The sequence below is a fragment of the Hakea prostrata genome, chromosome 4, assembly GCF_041222555.1.
Source record: "Hakea prostrata isolate BN-2017 chromosome 4, UWA_Hpros_2, whole genome shotgun sequence".
NCBI lineage: Eukaryota > Viridiplantae > Streptophyta > Magnoliopsida > Proteales > Proteaceae > Hakea > Hakea prostrata.
In genome coordinates, this window is record NC_142603.1 from 42,231,751 (window position 1) to 42,249,346 (window position 17,596).

At 38.3% G+C, this 17,596-nt stretch overlaps 1 protein-coding gene across 1 annotated transcript; it reads right to left on the reverse strand.

Annotated features, from left to right (window-relative positions):
• Window positions 1-1,619: 1,619 nt before the first annotated feature.
• LOC149018946 (peptidyl-prolyl cis-trans isomerase FKBP62-like) lies at window positions 1,620-8,096 on the reverse strand. The gene is made up of 13 exons (XM_089153060.1): window positions 7,732-8,096; window positions 7,527-7,613; window positions 6,151-6,411; window positions 5,981-6,055; window positions 5,804-5,884; window positions 5,506-5,700; window positions 5,325-5,411; window positions 5,032-5,207; window positions 4,802-4,924; window positions 4,541-4,687; window positions 4,322-4,449; window positions 2,089-2,209; window positions 1,620-2,001 (listed from the first exon to the last, which is right to left on the reverse strand). Exons 1-13 carry the CDS (start codon window positions 7,904-7,906, stop codon window positions 1,948-1,950), a joined length of 1,710 nt encoding a protein of 569 aa, XP_089009186.1. The 5' UTR covers window positions 7,907-8,096; the 3' UTR covers window positions 1,620-1,947.
• Between the last annotated feature and the right edge of the window lie 9,500 nt (window positions 8,097-17,596).

A 17,596-nucleotide genomic window follows, 5' to 3' on the forward strand; every position in this document is an offset into this window, starting at 1 on the left:
AGAATTCTTTGCTCTCCATTACTCCAAGAGATTTAGTTGATTTCCTATTTGTAGTTATGCTCCAAAAATTGTCTGTTTGATGATTGAACAAATTCTCAAAGGGAAAAGTGTGGTAGAGGTAAATATTCAAATTCATGACCTACTCGAACTTACTGCTACTACATAAGAAGTTGCCACCACTATGCTAGAAGCACAAACGTCGATAGCGACCTTCATCATTCTTTGAAATATTCCTTTTACCCCACGGTGGACAAGTACACTATCGCAACTAGTTCTCATAACAAAATTGAAACTTGCTCAGGTAGCGCATCTGGCATGGAGTACTACCCGTGGTGTCCACCGTATATTTTGTATTTTTATTCTTTTTGTCCAACGTCCAACGTCCATCATTAAATAAATGTTACATGAATTTCATTAAATCCGAATCGTTCATCACTCAACACACTATATGCAAACTTTAAAAAAATAAAAATAAAAAAGAAAGAAAGAAAAGAAAAGTCAGCTTCTCTTTAAATAAACCCAATAAAACTATGAGAGTTCAAACAAGGTTTCAATTGTCTAACTTTTAACTAGTTAGACCAAAACCTCTCCACCGGACCAGCCTATCCTCTCATCCTGTCCAACTATTAAAGGAAGAAAACGAGACGATAGTCCCCCTAAAATCAAGATTTAAAATATCCACAATACTATACGATATTAGCCAATATGTATCCACATTTGATCAAACCGATACAATACATCTCTATACATCTCTCCATTTAATTACACTCAAATACATTATTCAAAGCTATACAATATTCGATACACGATGATACGTCTCTTAAAATCACCTGACCGATACAATACCCGAAACCGATACTTTAAACCTTGCCTTAAACAGAGAGGATCATGGTTCCTCACTAGGAGCCTCTTGTACATAACTTACCCAATATTTGATCTGGTATGGGCAAGAAAATGCTCTCATTCCCAAATCCAGATCCTCTTCAACCAACTAATCATTCATTAATCCATGTGAGTGACTACGTGAAAAATATAAACCCCTCGTCGATGGTGGGTTAGTTTAACGATTAAAAACCCAAATCCCATGGGAAAGTCTTGGGTTTGCACCCATCGCTCCTATATTAGTAATATTCTCCTCCCCCAATAAAAACTCGCCGGCTACAACAGGAAAAGTATAAACCCCACACTCCAACCCATAGGGTTGTGAATCAAGAGTCCGAATCAGCGAACTTTTTTTCTACCAGTGGGACCCACTGATTTTTGTGGTCAGGAAGCCATCGGGGAGCACAGACTCCCCCAACGGGGAGATGATCCGGATTCATGAATCGATGACATGGAAGCGCAGGCTGGGCAGAGAATTTTCACTGCTCGTTCATTTGGTTGCCCTAGTCATCACCAGAAGGGGACACAGAATGTTTCTTATCCCCATGGATTTCCCCCTATTGGCAGATTTGGGCTACGCTGGCGAACATCACTATTAATTGGCCCTCGATGATCTTCATTGAGACGAAACGTTCCTTATCCAGCTACTGTTTCGCATACCCATCAGCCGAACAATTCCAACCATTAGAATCTGTGAACCGTGCATGCACTCCATGAATATGGAAATTATTATAGTAAACATGAATATGGAAGTAATGCCCTCTATTTCAACAGTATAGACTAAATTATACCAGTTTAGCAACCGAGGCAAGTAGGAGAATGGATAATTATACCCAATAAATTTTTCCCCACAAAAGATAATAATCCAGTTGATCAGCTTTACCATTCTGAACTTCGTATTCCAATTTCTATAATCAGGAATAGACTTGTGTCAAAAAATTCCAAATTCTCCTCTTCCATCCCACATAAAAGTCTGTTCTAATAAAACAAGAAACATAAACTGGGCAGATGATTAAATCAAAATACACTCATCTCTCAGCACTAGGACTGTTGTTGTCAACATCTTCAAGCTTTGCTGTCAATGCTCATTGGCTCAGGTTCCTGCTTCGCAGCTGCTTTCTGGAGGATGATTAGACTAGATTAGCTCTGTTCAAACACACAACCAGCAAAGCCAACACGAAGATTCAGTGAGATTCACCCACTTACATTTGCCTCAGATTGTTCCAGCTTGCTCATCTTTGCAAACATATTTCCATAGAACTTGGCATCTCTCTTGTTGTACTCTTTCACCTTCTCTTTGAGAACCTTGTATTCCAATTTCACATCCCTGCGCAGATATAAACACATACAGAGAGAAACTTAACAAGATATATACAGTGGGTTGATTCAGCATGGCCCGTATGGTTTTGATTTACTTAATTTTTAAATCAAATCTTAAAGCAAGAAATTGAAGTTAGTTTTGACCATGCTGTATAAATCTGAAAAATCTTCGGACAAAAGCTCCCATATAAACAGTTCAAATTTATAAAGAATTCATTACACACAAGGTTTAAAGTATCCCACGATACTATACGATACTTGTTGATACGTATCCATATTTGACCCAACCGATACGATACATCTCGATATGTCCCTCCATTGAATTACACTAAAATACATTAGCTAGAGCAATACAATATTCGATACAGGACGATACGTCTCTTAAAATCACCTGACCGATATGATACTCGATAACAATACTTTAAACCTTGATTACACAACACCCACCATTATTGGGGTGAAACTAGTGTCCACCCACTATTATGGACATATATTGCACTCACTTTCAAAATTACAAATTAAATTACTTAATTACCCCCACCTGATACACTCTATACCTAACCTTACCTTTAAACGGATGAAGGGAGAGTCCCTTCAACCATCTTCTTCCTATCCCTCACAGGCAACCACTGTCCACCCCCATTCCTCTAATCCCCCATATAATTACCCACATTTCCCTGAATCAGTTCATCAACAGTACCATCCCACAAGGAAAAAGATCAGGAAAAAATCTCATTCTCTCACCTGTAATTGACATTGAGTAGTTGAAATGCTAAACCCCGTTCAGGAAAAGGGGTTTTTTTTTCCTTTCCTTCTTCTCTTTTAGTTGACTGTTGTTTTTACCCTATCCATCAGATTGTTTTGCCGGAATTTTAAACTCAGATTCAAACCTCTTCAAAACATAATCCAAAGACAAGGGGGGAACATAATCAAAAGAGATGAACCTGGGTTAGCTCTTGGCTCAATTTCAAAACCATTAGATTTCATTCTTTTTTACCCGAATGACAAATAACTAACAGAGATGAACCTAACTTAGCCCAATTTCACAATCTGTTTCCATGACTATTTGTGCTAAGGAGTTGATGGAAAAACATAGCAGAAGCCAGGGTTCATCAAAGTCAGCACCATAAGGGAAACTAGGGTTTCTTAAGCAAATGGTGAGTTTATGAACAATTGAGCATAGGAATGGAATGAGAAGAGGGAAGAAATTTAATCAAATAAGAGAGATCCATTGCTTCATGAAGAGTTGATTCCTTGCTAAAAGCAAACACGTATTTCGTTGTTGCTTAAGAAAGAAGAAACATTATTATTTACCAGAACCAAGCAAGGATGAAGCTCTCTAAGCTAATCTTAACTTACTTAGAATTTAACTCCAGAATTTAACTCTCCTCCCATTTTTGTATGAAATTAGCCAACAAGGTTTTGCTTTTTGTCTTTGGAATTCAAACATTATCAAAAGGATTTTGACCTTTATGAACATTAAGATCAAGAAATCTCTTGACGATTTTGATGGGGTATTTTTGGGGGAGACGGGTCTATTTGGTTTCTATCTCCCCCCGTTTCCTCTGATATCGAAAAGTAGAAGCTTCATCAATTGGTTACCGAGCAAGAAAATAAAACATTCACTTTTGGGTTTTTATTTATAAGATTAAAACCCTAAGGAAAATTAGGTTCTGAACAAAATGGCGAGAGAGAGAGAGAGAGAGGTGCAGTGATTTCCAGCGAAAGTTCAAAAAGGTGTCGATAAAAGAAAGGTGTAAATCCATTCACCCACTTAAGGGTTGGGTATGGAAAAGTATTAGATTGAGGTTGATTAAGTTAATTCACTGCCCAGTTAGGTCATTTTACACACCACTCAATAGAAAATTTTAATTGTTGGTAACTTTAATTTTAAAAGTGAATACCATGTAATTTAGACTATAGTAGTCGATAGGCACTAGTTTTACCCCAATAATAGTGAACGCTGTGTAAAAAACTCAATTTCTCAATATACATTCTTATGTGTTCATGATGCAAATACGTGTACTTAAGAACCTGATAGAGACCACTATTTAACCTTCCACCTAAATTTGGCTTATACAATACAATTAACAAAGAATCTAGCTTCCATGAAACATACCTGTTGTTAGGCTCAATTTCAAGAGCCTTCTTGATGTCCAACTCGGCCAACTCAAGATCCACTAGCTGAATACATGCTTGTGCACGCCTGTAAAGTGCCTTAACATTTCTACCGTCGATCTCCAAAACCTGGCAACATACAACCATCCTTATGTTAGTGTCATCACCCCAAATTAGCAATACACAACCAGAATGAGACAATGGCTTTTTGTGAATGAACCTTGGTGCACAGCTTCTCTGCTTGCTTATAATCCTTCAGCTTAAGCTGGCAGGCTGCATTATTAAGGTTACAAGTAACCTTCAATGCCTTGGCTTGTTTCTTCTCCTCCTCACTAAAGCTGGTATCATACTCAATGTATTTCGCCGCCTATGTTTCCCATAAAAACAGAATTTGTTTTAGTATGATGTATATAATAGGCCTTTATCTAGTTGACCAAATTAAAACTAGCATTTATCTTTCCAATTCTACATGGTAACTCACCTTTTCATATCTCTTGGAGGCTCTTTCATATTTTCCTGCCTTGAATAATGAGTTTCCTTCTTCCTTCTTCTTACCTGCAGCTTCAATCTTCTCTGCGGTATTCATATCCCATGATTCTTTCTCCTGCAGGCAGTTATAATGTTAAATTTTTTCCCCAATAATGTCAGCAGACACACATAAATCAGATGATACAAAACAATATTCTATATAGAAAAGCACAAGAGGCTAACCTTAACAAAAGATTCAAGCTCAAGTTCATAATATACAGTTGAGTTGGGAGGCACAACAGCAAGTTCCTGTTGCGATTCAGATGAACCAAAAGCATATTCTGGTGCAACCGTCACCTGGGCAACCTCCCCTTTCTTCATGGTCATAACAGCTTTATCAAGCCCTTCAATAACTTGTTCTGTTCTTGGGGAGGGGGGAAGAAACGAATGTTCACTGTAAGATTTTAGTTAAAGTCACCATACCATATGGCTGATTCCAATTGCATAACAAGTAGATAACAGAACACAACATTTACCATCATCAGTTTTGAACTCAAAAAGCTCTTCATCATGGCCCTTCTTCAGAAATATAGTTCCATCTTGCAATTTCCCAATCAACTTCACTGATAGACAGAAGGAAGGGAAAAGCATCAGGCAATGTAATAAAAACCAGTATAAAGAAAACATCCTGAGGCTTCTTCTTGTATCATCATTCACCTTTGACAAGAGTTCCATCACTAGGGCGCTCATAACCCTCTCCTTCTATAAGGATCTTCTTCAGTACTTTCTTGTCATCTGTAACTTCTGTCACTGTCTTCCAAGATACCAACTCAAGAGTTACCTCAAGACTGGCATTTGGTGGAACAGCCCCTTCTTCACCTGAAGCTGGTCTTCCCTTCTCCCCAAATCCATCTGTGACCAAGTAACAACGGCAATTTAAGAACCATACACACCACAAACACAGATATAGACAGACACTTGAACACATCACCATGTAACACACTGAGAAACTCACATTGTGGCTTCACTGTCAAGAGGACCTTTTCTCCCTTCTTCATTGTTTTCACAGCTTTCGACAACGCAGGACAGAAGTACCCTGCTTGCATCGACAAAGAAAGTGAGAAAAGCTAAAAACAGATAATATTAACTAATAAGTCAAAATCCACCAAAGAAATGAACCTAGAAAACAGACCTTCTCGTACAGCAAACTCCACTCCATCAGACTTTGAAACGAGGGTTCCATCCTCAAGTCGTGCTTCATATTTCACTGAATAGGAGGAAGAAAGCAGCAACAAGAAACCAATTATCATTCACTAACTTTAGAACAAAAAGGTGATCTAACAGTGGCAGAGCAACACGTACCTAATACCTCATCTGGGTCTCTTGGGTTCTCCCATTTTTCTCCTGCAGTGAGTATTTTCTTGAAAATCCCTCCATCCTTGCATATATCCTTCACGCTAACCCAAGAGAGCAGCTCAACATCAAACTGAAGAGTGGCATTTGGGGGAATTTTTGGAGGGGACCCACTTTCACCATAGGCTAGCTCTGGTGGAATGGTGAAGAGGGCATTCTCACCCTTCTTCATTGTTTTTATTCCTTGATCCCATCCCTTGATCACTTGACCTGTTAACAAGAAGATGAGAATCACATCCGCACTGATGAAAATAAACACTAATGCATCAAATTCATGACAGCAATTCATAAACACCACTGCAAGAGGAAGCAAAGAGAGAATATGCAACAGTCTAGATCGTGTCCTTCGACAGCAATATCCAAGACACTCCAAGAACCAACCAACCACTTGAAATTCACCAGATTTCATTCCCAAAACAACAGAATCCAAATGGTTGACTTCAGAAGATACTTGGACGTCCTTATCGAACGACATAAATCATGAAAGCAATTTATCAACAAAACTTGGCATCATGAAATGTACAATCCCAAAAGTCGACATGCAAATCAAGAAAACACATAACAACACTAATATAGAATGATTGTGTTAGAACCAAGGTTTAAAGTATCCCACGATACCATACGATACTAGCCGATATGTATCCATATCTGACCTAACCGATACGATACATCCCGATACGTCTCTCCATTGAATTACACTAAAATACATTAGCTAGAGCGATACAATACTCAATACAGGACGATAAGTCTCTTAAAATCACCTGACCGATACGATACTCGATACCGATACTTTAAACCTTGGTTAGAACATCCCACGTATAGGCCTAGATTTCACAGTTGACGGCCAACTAGATATTCATTCAGATCATTCAAAATCAAAATCAATAGAAATTGAGTCAAGTGATGCAAGTTGATCCAAATCCCAGCTCCCAAAAATATCTATCAGGTCGATAGCAACTGTTAACAATACCCATAATATATATAACTTTGACAACTCAGAATGAAAAGCCAACAAAACCACCAAACGAAATTAGGACTGGCTACAGGCAGTACACTCGAGATTTCCAAGGATGATGATTTAATCCCAGACGAAAAGGAATGTCCAGGGGATTTTAATAATGTACAGTAAGTTCAACATTGTTGGCGAACAAAACAATACATAAATTGCTGCAGCAAAGAAAACTCGAAAATAAAAACAAAGATTAAAAAACAAATCACAAGCAGGCAAAAACCCAGATTTTTCTCAACAAAATTCGATCAAACCAGCAAACCACCAAGAACTTGCCCCTCACAGAAAAGAAAAAAAAAAAAACTGATCATTTTACCTTGGCCAAGCGTGAACTTGAATGGCGTCCCTTTGTCTCGGCTTGAATCGAACTGGGTGCCGTCAAGCAAAGTTCCAGTGTAATGAACTACAAATCAACAGAAACAATCAGCACAACAAACTGACTTAAAAGACATTAAAAAAACAAAGCTTGATTCTCCCCGAAAACAGATCCAAATTGGAGATCCAAAGGAGCAGAATCATACCTTCCACTTCGTCACCATTTTCTGGAGTATCCCAGCCTTCACCTTCCTTGAGTAGCTTCTTCTTCAAGCCCTGTTTCCCAATCTCTTTCTCCTCACCAACTTTTGGGTTAACATCGGGAAGATCCATGTCCTCATTCATTTCATCAGCTCCTGGGATATCGAAATCCTCCTCCATGGCTTCAAATAGATATCACAACACGAAACAACAAAGATGTAAACAAGGCGAGCAATGCTCTAGCTCTTCCACTCTGGAACGACTGAATAGATTGCTTGGGTGACCTTTTTTCCTGTTAAACGATTTTGCAGAGAAAGAACGACCATTTATGGGGGAGTATTGGGTTCTAGAGAGTTCCAAAAGGGTTTAGAGAGAGAGTCGTTAGGGAAGGAGGAGAGAGAAGGGAAAGGATAGCAAGGGTCAGGATGTTTCCAGAGATATCTTTTTGACGGGTTTGATAGCTTCTTGATTGCCCTATGTGAGGAAAGAGAAAAATTTTATTATTTTTAGTAGATGGGCATTCGCTATTTATGATTGAACTTTTATTTTTATTTTTCGTGTAAATTCAAAAAGGTAGCAAGATAGATTATGGGAATTATAGAGCATGGCATCTTTGTTTTTGCTAAAGCAGAGCAGCTGGAAAAAAGGGAATTCGTTAGAAGCGTTAATAAGGGCAATGAAGGAAAACATAAAAAATACAAATACAAATCTCATCAAATAAGTGTGGGTCAATAATGTGAAGGCAATTCCTCTCTTCGATTCCCCACCCAATTTGCACTGCCTATTCACTTAATACTTAATTTGGTAGACATTAAGTCTATATTGGTTAATGTCACATTTTGTAATTATAAGTCTCCAACACTCCTTAACTCTCTTAACAGTTTAACTAGTAAGTCTATTAGTAATTATGTCCCAACCAACAGACAAATATGATGCTTTGTATGATACAAACTAGCGACATATGTATGATGCTTAATCTGTAATTTAAATATGTTTCTTTTCTTGGATAAAAAATAAAAAATAAAATCAATTTTTAACTTTTGAGTTATTTCGTTTGTGTCTTTTACTTTTTTCTAGACAGTTATTTAGTTTGAGTCACTTATTATCCATTGAAATTCTTGTTTTGTCATTAATTTCTCTAAAATTACATTTTGATTAAGGAATATGAAAAATGTTAAGTTTAGTTAACTTTATTGGTAAAATTGCAATATTTTTGTGTAAAATTACAGAGACAAGTGTACTAAAAGACCCTTATTTCTCATACAATGCGCAAACCTTATCCCTTCAGTTTGTTGAAAATCACCCACCATTTACTTGTCCCTTGCCAAAACCAACAACCACCAATGAAAAAACACTCCTATTGCCGGTAAACCTTTACCTAAATTCCATTCTACTTCTATCACCGGCACCCACTAACGCTGGAAACCACCCACTATCAGAGAATCCTGAGGCATCATAAAAACCAAAACACTATTGCAAACCACCCAGCAATGTAGGACTCTCTATGGGTTTGGGGGTTATATTTATTTGAAGGAATTAAAAAACACTCAAATCCAAATCAAAGTATCTAATGGAGGGAGAATGAAGAAGCATATGCAACGATTATGGCATTATCTAGAGAGAAATATAAGGGTTTTTTTTATAACCCCTTCTTCTTTAGTCTAATAACCTATAATCAGCTTTGGGCTTTTCAACTCACCTTATTGCCAAGTCAATTGTCAGAAGCCAAGCCAAGCTTTTGAATCATTGACCGAACCACAACCATCATAACCAATTTCAACATACCATTGAGGAAATCATACCAATCGATATCCATGTTGCCCTATGCCAAGATTACTAGATGAAATGGATGCAAAAAGCTCAAGCTGAAGATTTATCCTTTGTAGTCACAATGTAGACAACTAGGGTGGTGGGTTTTTTTCTTTGTAGAAAAATCAGGAAAGGAAGCCGGGAGAAAATCAAGATGGAAATTTTGGATGCTACAATATTCGTAGTTGTATTTTATCAATCTGCGACATAAACTTGGTCTTATAATACAAATATATTTTGAGCCGAAGCAAAGTTTGGGTTGACTCTATCAATCTTGAGGATGGTTTAAGGTTGAAAAATTAAAACCTTAAGTTAGGGTTAGACTAGGTTAGGATGAAGGACTTGGTCTACTCTAATCGACCTACAGTTTATAGTGATTATTCACCCTCTGGTTGTTCGAGATACCTGCATTCGCCATTTATAGAGCACATTTATTTAAATTTTTATAGCACATAGAAATTAGGAATAGAAATTGGAGCTAAACATAGTTAATCTATTGGGGACAATTGCGATCAACCAACACAATCAAATCGAATCAGGGTTGACCAAAGTAGACCTAGTTAAACTTGACAAGTTTGTGGTTAAACTTAACATATATAGTTATTTGTGTAACTTGAGTCAAGGTTAGGGTAAGTCGGGGCTAAGCCAAAGATTGATTAACCTTGGGTGAGCTAAGGTTTAGAAATTTACAACCAATTAGGGTCGAGGTCAAGTCAAGATTGGGCGTCAAGTAGGGCCTTATCCAACCTTGACACCGTTATTGTCCTTGATCCCAACCCTGATATTGACCATGTTCAATTGGGAGCCTTCAAGGTCTACTCTTCCTTTATTGTTGTTTAATCATTGAATACAATATTTTATAAGTTCTTAATTTTTTTTTTCTCAACAAAATTAACTTAGTCATATTCAATCAATAGGATCCAGATGTAGGAAATTCAAAAGGAGATTCCCAGCTCTCTTGGTAAAAAGGAACTTGATGATATGAAGGATGGAGACAGAGAGTGAATTCTTCGATGAGGACAGTAAGAGGCAGCCCATTGCAGAGGGCTTCAAGCTCCATTATGCCACTGGAAGGGCTTTTGAGTGGGAGCAATTTGCAGCTATGAAGTTATTGGAGGATTTCCAAATTATACAATTGTGTTCCTCCCTCACAAGAGTTTGGGTCCTATGCACCATCAAAGAAGATTCTAGAAATACCTAGCTGTAAATGACCTAATGCAGATAGCGACTGGGGAGAATCTGCTAGCAGTGACCTATGGGAAATTACTTCAATCACCTCAGCCACTAATGAGAGATACAGTTGAGCGATGGACCCACCTCAAGGTTGTAGTGTTTGAAGACTATAATGTTGCACTGCTTCCAACTACTAGAAAATTTAGGGACATGGGATTTTGGATTCTAAAGCACGGCTATCGAGCTTCATGTATTGGATGAGAAACATCTAATTTTGCTTGGGTCAATGCGCATTTGTCAAGCCGAGATTTTGGACTGTCAGATCCGAAATCTCAGTCGACATTGAATCTCGACCGTCGAATTTTAATGGTCGAGATCGAAATTTCGACCGAAATTTTGATTTGATGGCTAGCTTGACGATCCTGCGCATGAGCATTCGTCAAGCCGAGATTTCGGACGGTCAGATCCGAAATCTCGGTCGACATTAAATTTAGACCGTCGAATTTTAATGGTCGAGATCGAAATTTCGGCCGAAATTTTGATTCGACGGCTGGCTTGATGCGTAGGACCCAATTAAGCAAAGTCCATAAACATGACCCAATATTGGATGTTGGTACTTCTAAAAAGGTGTGTGCATCAGCTATGAGGGGGGACAACTTCTATGTTGTTGGCGAGCACTTGCAAAACAATAGAGCATAAGAGACAAATTCCTCATTGGTCATGGCAGAACTAGAAGAGAGAAGCTTTCGGTGATGGATCGGGAAGAAGTCATTGCCGATGAAAAGGTGGAACTTTGGAGTCAACATCAACACCTATTGTAAAATTGTAAAATCCCCTAAAATCCAAACCCGATAACCCATCGTGTCAAGTCTACGAACCCGGTCTAGTAGAAGGCAACTTTGGACCATTCAAATTGAGCCTAAAAGTTCGAAAATCGAACCTATGGAGTTAGATGAATGAGAAGAAGACCCGACCACCCCCAATTGAGTTAAGAGAGAGAAAGTTAACCCGGAAGGTATAAAAAGAAAATTGTTGGCATGCACGAAAATTAATGCTAGAGGACTTAAATGCCAATGTAAATTATATCATTGATTGAGAAATGTTTAAAGGTTTCTACCCTCTGAAGTCCTTCAAAACTGGCCTTCTTACAAAGAAGTTAGAGGGTCATTTGTACAGTTTGATCAACCGCCTCCTACTCATGAGAGTGGTATTTTCGGTAATTTAGTCTTTAAAATCCCATTTTATGGTTTTCTCACCTTATACAAATTGTTTATATACAAATTGTTTATGCTAGAGGGAGGTTGAGAATGTGGAAGAGAAGGATAGCTTGATTATTTGACGGAAGTGAAGGAATCTCACTCATTTGGCGGTGCCAAAGCCCAAAATACTAAGAGAATTGCATGTTGAAGTAGGAAGACCTATTAAACCCTCTTTACAACTTTTCTTTTACAGCATTTATGTTGAGAAGTTGTAATAATGCTGGTGGTTGAAGTATAGTTGGTTAGATTTGAATGTTTGCTTAAGTCCCCCTTTGCGTTTCCCAACTTCTTTGAGTATTGGTTGGTCTCATTTCACCCATTTGAGACCGATTGAACCTCTCTGGGATGCCTGTGGGCGACTCTCTGAGAGCTTGAGGCTTTTTGATTTAGAACTAGTTAGGATGATTAGAAGGTGTTTTTGGGACAATATTAATGTGAAATACTCCAAAATCCTAACCTGAAAACCCTTATTGTAGATCAAAAACTCGGAGTGCAGGAAAATGCAAATTGTGGACTACCTAAGTAGAGACCATTGGATTGGATTCCAAACTAATGGAATTAGATGGAGATGATGCTTAGTTGGGAATTAGTTGGGAATTCTATCGGAGTTTGGAAGGAGATCTAACTTGGACGTTAACGGACTGAGTAGGTGGATCAAGTATACTGTGATGACACGTGTAGAAGGTCGCGAAAATCAGGTAGGACCCATCTATAAAATAGAATAGGAACTAGGGCAGAACTTGGGTATTTGTGAAATTAAAAATAACCGCAAGCGCACGATATCGTGTAGCTAACAGGTCGATCTCAAGGAGATATGCCACTTTAGAATTAACTGCTTAATGATAATGCGAGAGTGCAATGATTCAAATTTGTTAATTACTCAATTAAACTAAACGAACGATCATAATCCATACATCTAATGAGATCGAATTGAGACGGAAAATAAAGCAAACATAACCAACACATAATTAATAAAGGCAGAAAAAATGCAAATAATAAATAAATAAAATAAAAGGGAAGTGATCCGAGTGTCAGCTTTGGATCTAGGGAAGGGGATTATAATTATAATGACTTTGACCGTGGACCCTTTGTTGTAGCTTACAGTCCACCGGTCGGGGGAATGGATATTAGAGAAAAAGAAATTGCAGAAAAGAAATAATCAAAGTAATAAAAGGAAAGGGAAACCTTAACCAAAGAGAGGCACGACTGTAGGCATCTTTGATCAAGGACCCAGGAGAAGGGAGAACAATAAATAAATGCTGAAAGTAAATCGCAGAAAGTAAATAACGGAGTAATAAAAGGGAAGGGAAACCTTAACCAAAAGGAGGAACGACTGTAGACATCTCTGATCAAGGACCCAGGGGAAGGGAGAACAATAAAAAAATGTTGAAAGTAAATCCTAAATTAAGAATATTGAGGGGTAGATAGAAGCGGGAATGGATGGGGGAGAGAAGATTATTGAAGAATGTTACTTATTTGCATATTTGAACTTCAAACAATAAAAAAGAATTAAATAAATTATTCAAACCTCAACCAACCCTAACAACCAGATCTAAATCTAGAATGATCTAGATTTGCAATTGCTAGACCAAGAGAAAAACAAATCTTGAAACTTGAAATTTGAACTTGATCTTAAACTTGAAATTGCATTACATTACATAGAAAAATTAAACCTAAACATTCAATCTAGAAATTAAAATCTCACAAAAGCAAGCAAAGAAAACTAGAGAAAGCCTAAATAAACTAAAGAGAAAAGAAAGAGTGCTTCTACTAAGCTCTAAAACACCCTCTCCATTGATGGAGTATGCTCTCCTTTTATAGAGTTTACATAGGATATGAATCTTGACAGAATTTGAATCAAACTCGGAGTTCCTATCTGACTTAACCAATTAGGGTTTTGGCGTACTAATCGGACTGGCTTAGAGAGATCAAATGCACAATTCCACCGTTGGATTGAGGATCAAGAAGTCATGAAGCTCTCCTCCGAAAATCAGCTCGATCGGACACCGGATGACCGTTCGATGAAGGGCTTGACTGAAATTGAACAGAGACATTCAAAAACGGGATTTTTCCTTCTTCCTTATCTAAATATAATTCTTTTTCCTCTTTTTCTTTTTTTTAATCAAATCCCAAATAGGAAATAAGATATTGAAGTATGCAAGGACTCTCTCAATAATATCTCTATAGATTTGATTGATAATTTGTAATCTCAGTCGTAGATCAAATTTGCCTTCTTTATCTCTTCAATATTTCGGAGTTGACCATAATCACATCTCTAGCCCATCATGCTCCAGACCAGGCCCATTTTCGCATTTGAAAATTTGAATGGACCTCTTGACGTGTAAAATTGCATGATTCATACCCAAAGCTCCAAATATTTGCTTAAATCTTGAAAAGTCCTAAAATTTGCAAAAACAATATAAAATCTAAGGTAGCTCCACTCTAAGCGTGTAAAATGCATGCTTTATGCCCTAAGATTTCACACATAAATGTGTTCATCATTGGGCATTCAAGTCCTTGGTTTTGCTCCTGGAACAAAAGTTCCAGGGGCTGGTCGACTGCCAGCCTGGTTATGTGAAAAAAGGGAAATTTTAGAAATTCAATTTTTGAAAGTCCTATTTAATGTGTTTTTGTTCTAAAACTTGTCATTATGATATGAAGTCGTCAAAGAACATTCCTCGAAGGTGAAAGACAGTGTGGAGAGCACTCGACAAGGTTTCCAAATGGCGATTTGCTTTACTAAAGGTTAAAATTCATCTTCTTCGTTCTAGTTCTATTGTATGATTGATTCATCCTACTATCAAAACCTAGTTGAAGGATTCTAGTTACTGTATCAACTATCAACCTACTTCTTCTACCCTCTTTACTCTAAAGTGAACCCCCATTCATTCTTGCTTATCCATAAATCTTAATCGATTTCAGAGAAGACCTAATATAACATTCGTTAGGTTTTCATTCTTTTTGCTTTGTTTGATGTCTAAACTATGATACATTATGTTCTAGTATTATTTCAGAAAATTTCAAGTATTTTGGAAGTAGTTTAGAACCTAGTCGGCAATACCTTCTGTCACACCCCACCCGTCGGTCTCGGTTACCCGCTCGACAACCCGTGGGTGCGATCCGTCACAAGATCCAAGGTTTTAGTCTATCAACAATATTTAAGACAAATACAGATAATCATGAGCAAGAATATTCAATAACTGAATTAAATGAATTACAGAAGCCCAAAATGCTCCAATAACAAAGGAAAGAAAATAAAGAATAATGAATAAATCAAAAATGAGGGCAGCGGAATAAAAGTATTTAAATCAGTTTCTTTCCAGTTTGTTTCTCTAACTCAATGAACTTAGATTCCAGTTTAATAAGGTGAGGGTTCCAATTCTTCTCCAGTCTCAGTGCGAACTGCCTGACCACCTTTCGCCTCTGACCATCAACCGGTGCGATAAGCGCACTCCATGCGCCACCTCCACGAACTCCCGCACATGCTATTTCCATCTCCCACTGGCGGTGCCACATCTTCTTCAAACGGGATGGTTCCTTCATAGGGAACCAGCCCATCTTCATATACAAATCCTTCTTCTGTATAGGCTAAAAACATACAAAGAATAAAGGAATGAGTTCTAAAGAACTCAGTAAGAAACAATCATATATCTCATCCATCATCCAAAAATGCCATGATACAACAGTAATATGAATGAATGCAAAACATGAATGATGCTATGATTTCTAACTATGCAAGTCTCTAATAGCTGACATGCTTTAAGATAAACACCAGCCCTCCTCTGGGTAAGTCTCATCACTCTGATCCGGCAAGGACTGGTTACCTCTGTAGGGATCCAGGGGAAAAAGGGAAAGTCCACACTGGCTCACAAACCATGGTTAGGGGTTAAGTCCACACTCTCTCACCACGACCATTGGTAATGAGTACTTGGCGCATGTCCGGGTTTCTAATCCAATGCAAGGTCATAATGGTTACATGTCTACATGAAGTCTAGATACATCCCCTATGGCACCGACCAACTCGGTTCAAGTATCCTTCGCAACCTAGGAGTAAGAATCCTCACGGACCGGCTACCTCTGTTGGACTCTACTCCTTAACCCTATGGTCATCCACATATCATTGGGGCGGATGCTCTCATGATTCCTCCCGACACCCAGTCCGGTCCTTGGACATCCATGAGCCCAACCCTAACATATGCAACCCTACCATTTCATGACCAACGGTGGACCACCAAGTCACATCACTTGTCATCACGAGTCACTCGGTTTCAATTCCCCTACCGAAAGGGTAGTAGCATGTGGGGTACCTAGCCATGCAATCTAGACTCATCCTAACAATGTCATCAATTAATCATGATAGTCTTTGAAGGCATCAGCGAGCATATGTCCCATTCCAAGACCTCCGATAACATCAGCCAAGATATCCCAAAAGGAATACCCCAACTATCATAATCATATACCAACTACCACCATCTCATAACAATCACAAACCATAAAGTAAATATGAAATCAAAGTAAACAGCAGTAGTATAATAGAATTATATATGAAACTACAACAGTTTATATTGGTACAGATTAAGAATAACAATTAATAAATCAACATCTTTGAAGTATACATAAATAGATAAGATAGCTTTGTCCTTACTTGCATATAACTTAAACGTCCGTAAAATGGAATCCAAGTAACTATTAGTAGACTTTTCTTTTTAAACAAGTAGTCACCTAAACACAGGGGTTATTAGAATATATAAGTCACATAAACCAATTTGAATCAAAACCGAAATCTATTTGGTCATTGTTTACCAGCCGGTCGCTTGTGCCGGTCGCTTAGGTTAAGCGACCGCCACTAGTGACCGCCCAAAAAACAGTGAGTTTCAATCCGAAACTCAGGCTTCTGATTACTCGATTTCAATCCGGTTTTCGAGTAATCTCATCCTAAGTCTCGAATTAAACACTCCCTAAGCCAAAAGGGTAAGAGAAAACAATCCACCATCATCAGTAGATTACCCCTAACCCTCTCCTTGATTGGATTTACCATCTCACGGAAGTAGGGTTCTGTTTACGGTTATTCCATCTCAAGTAGATTAAAAAGAGGTAGAGAATAACCAAGGGGTAATCACAGTGACGAGGGAAAAAGGGTAAAACCAAACTAACGGAGATAAGAGAGTAGAGAACGAAGGGTTAGTTCAATACCTCACACCAGAAAGCCAGAGAAGAAGAGAACTGATCTTCCAAGCCACTGTCAGTACTCCAGAGACTCTTTCGGATCTTCCCCGCAGCCGTCTAAACTCCCAAATAAGAAATAACGAATAAAGTAATCGTTAATGAGACGGAGGTTGCCTTTTATAGAAGTCTGGGGGCAAAATAGGGCAAAATCCCCGAAAACAGACCGGGAGGTCGCTTGGGCCGGTCGCTTAGGTTAAGCGACCGCCACTAGTAACCGCCCCCATGTAATTTGCCATACAAGGGTGCTTTTACTAGGGGGTTGATACCCAAGGCCAACCTAGCCCTAAATAAGAGATGGGGGAGATCTTACCTTCATTCCGGACATCTCTGAACGACACCTGACTTCCAAAATTTCCCACTCCAGCCAAGGCAGGCTTTTCAGATAAAGGATCCAGATCCATGG

Bases quoted from the DNA above. Each gene is read 5' to 3' on its own strand.
- LOC149018946 (XM_089153060.1), bottom strand. From the start codon at position 7,906: ATGGAGGAGGATTTCGATATCCCAGGAGCTGATGAAATGAATGAGGAC. The intron at 6,056-6,150 runs GTACGTGTTGCT...CCTCCTATTCAG, and splicing joins AGACCCAGATGAGGTATTAG to TGAAATATGAAGCACGACTT. The intron at 5,701-5,803 runs GTGAGTTTCTCA...ACTTGGTCACAG, and splicing joins CTTGACAGTGAAGCCACAAT to ATGGATTTGGGGAGAAGGGA.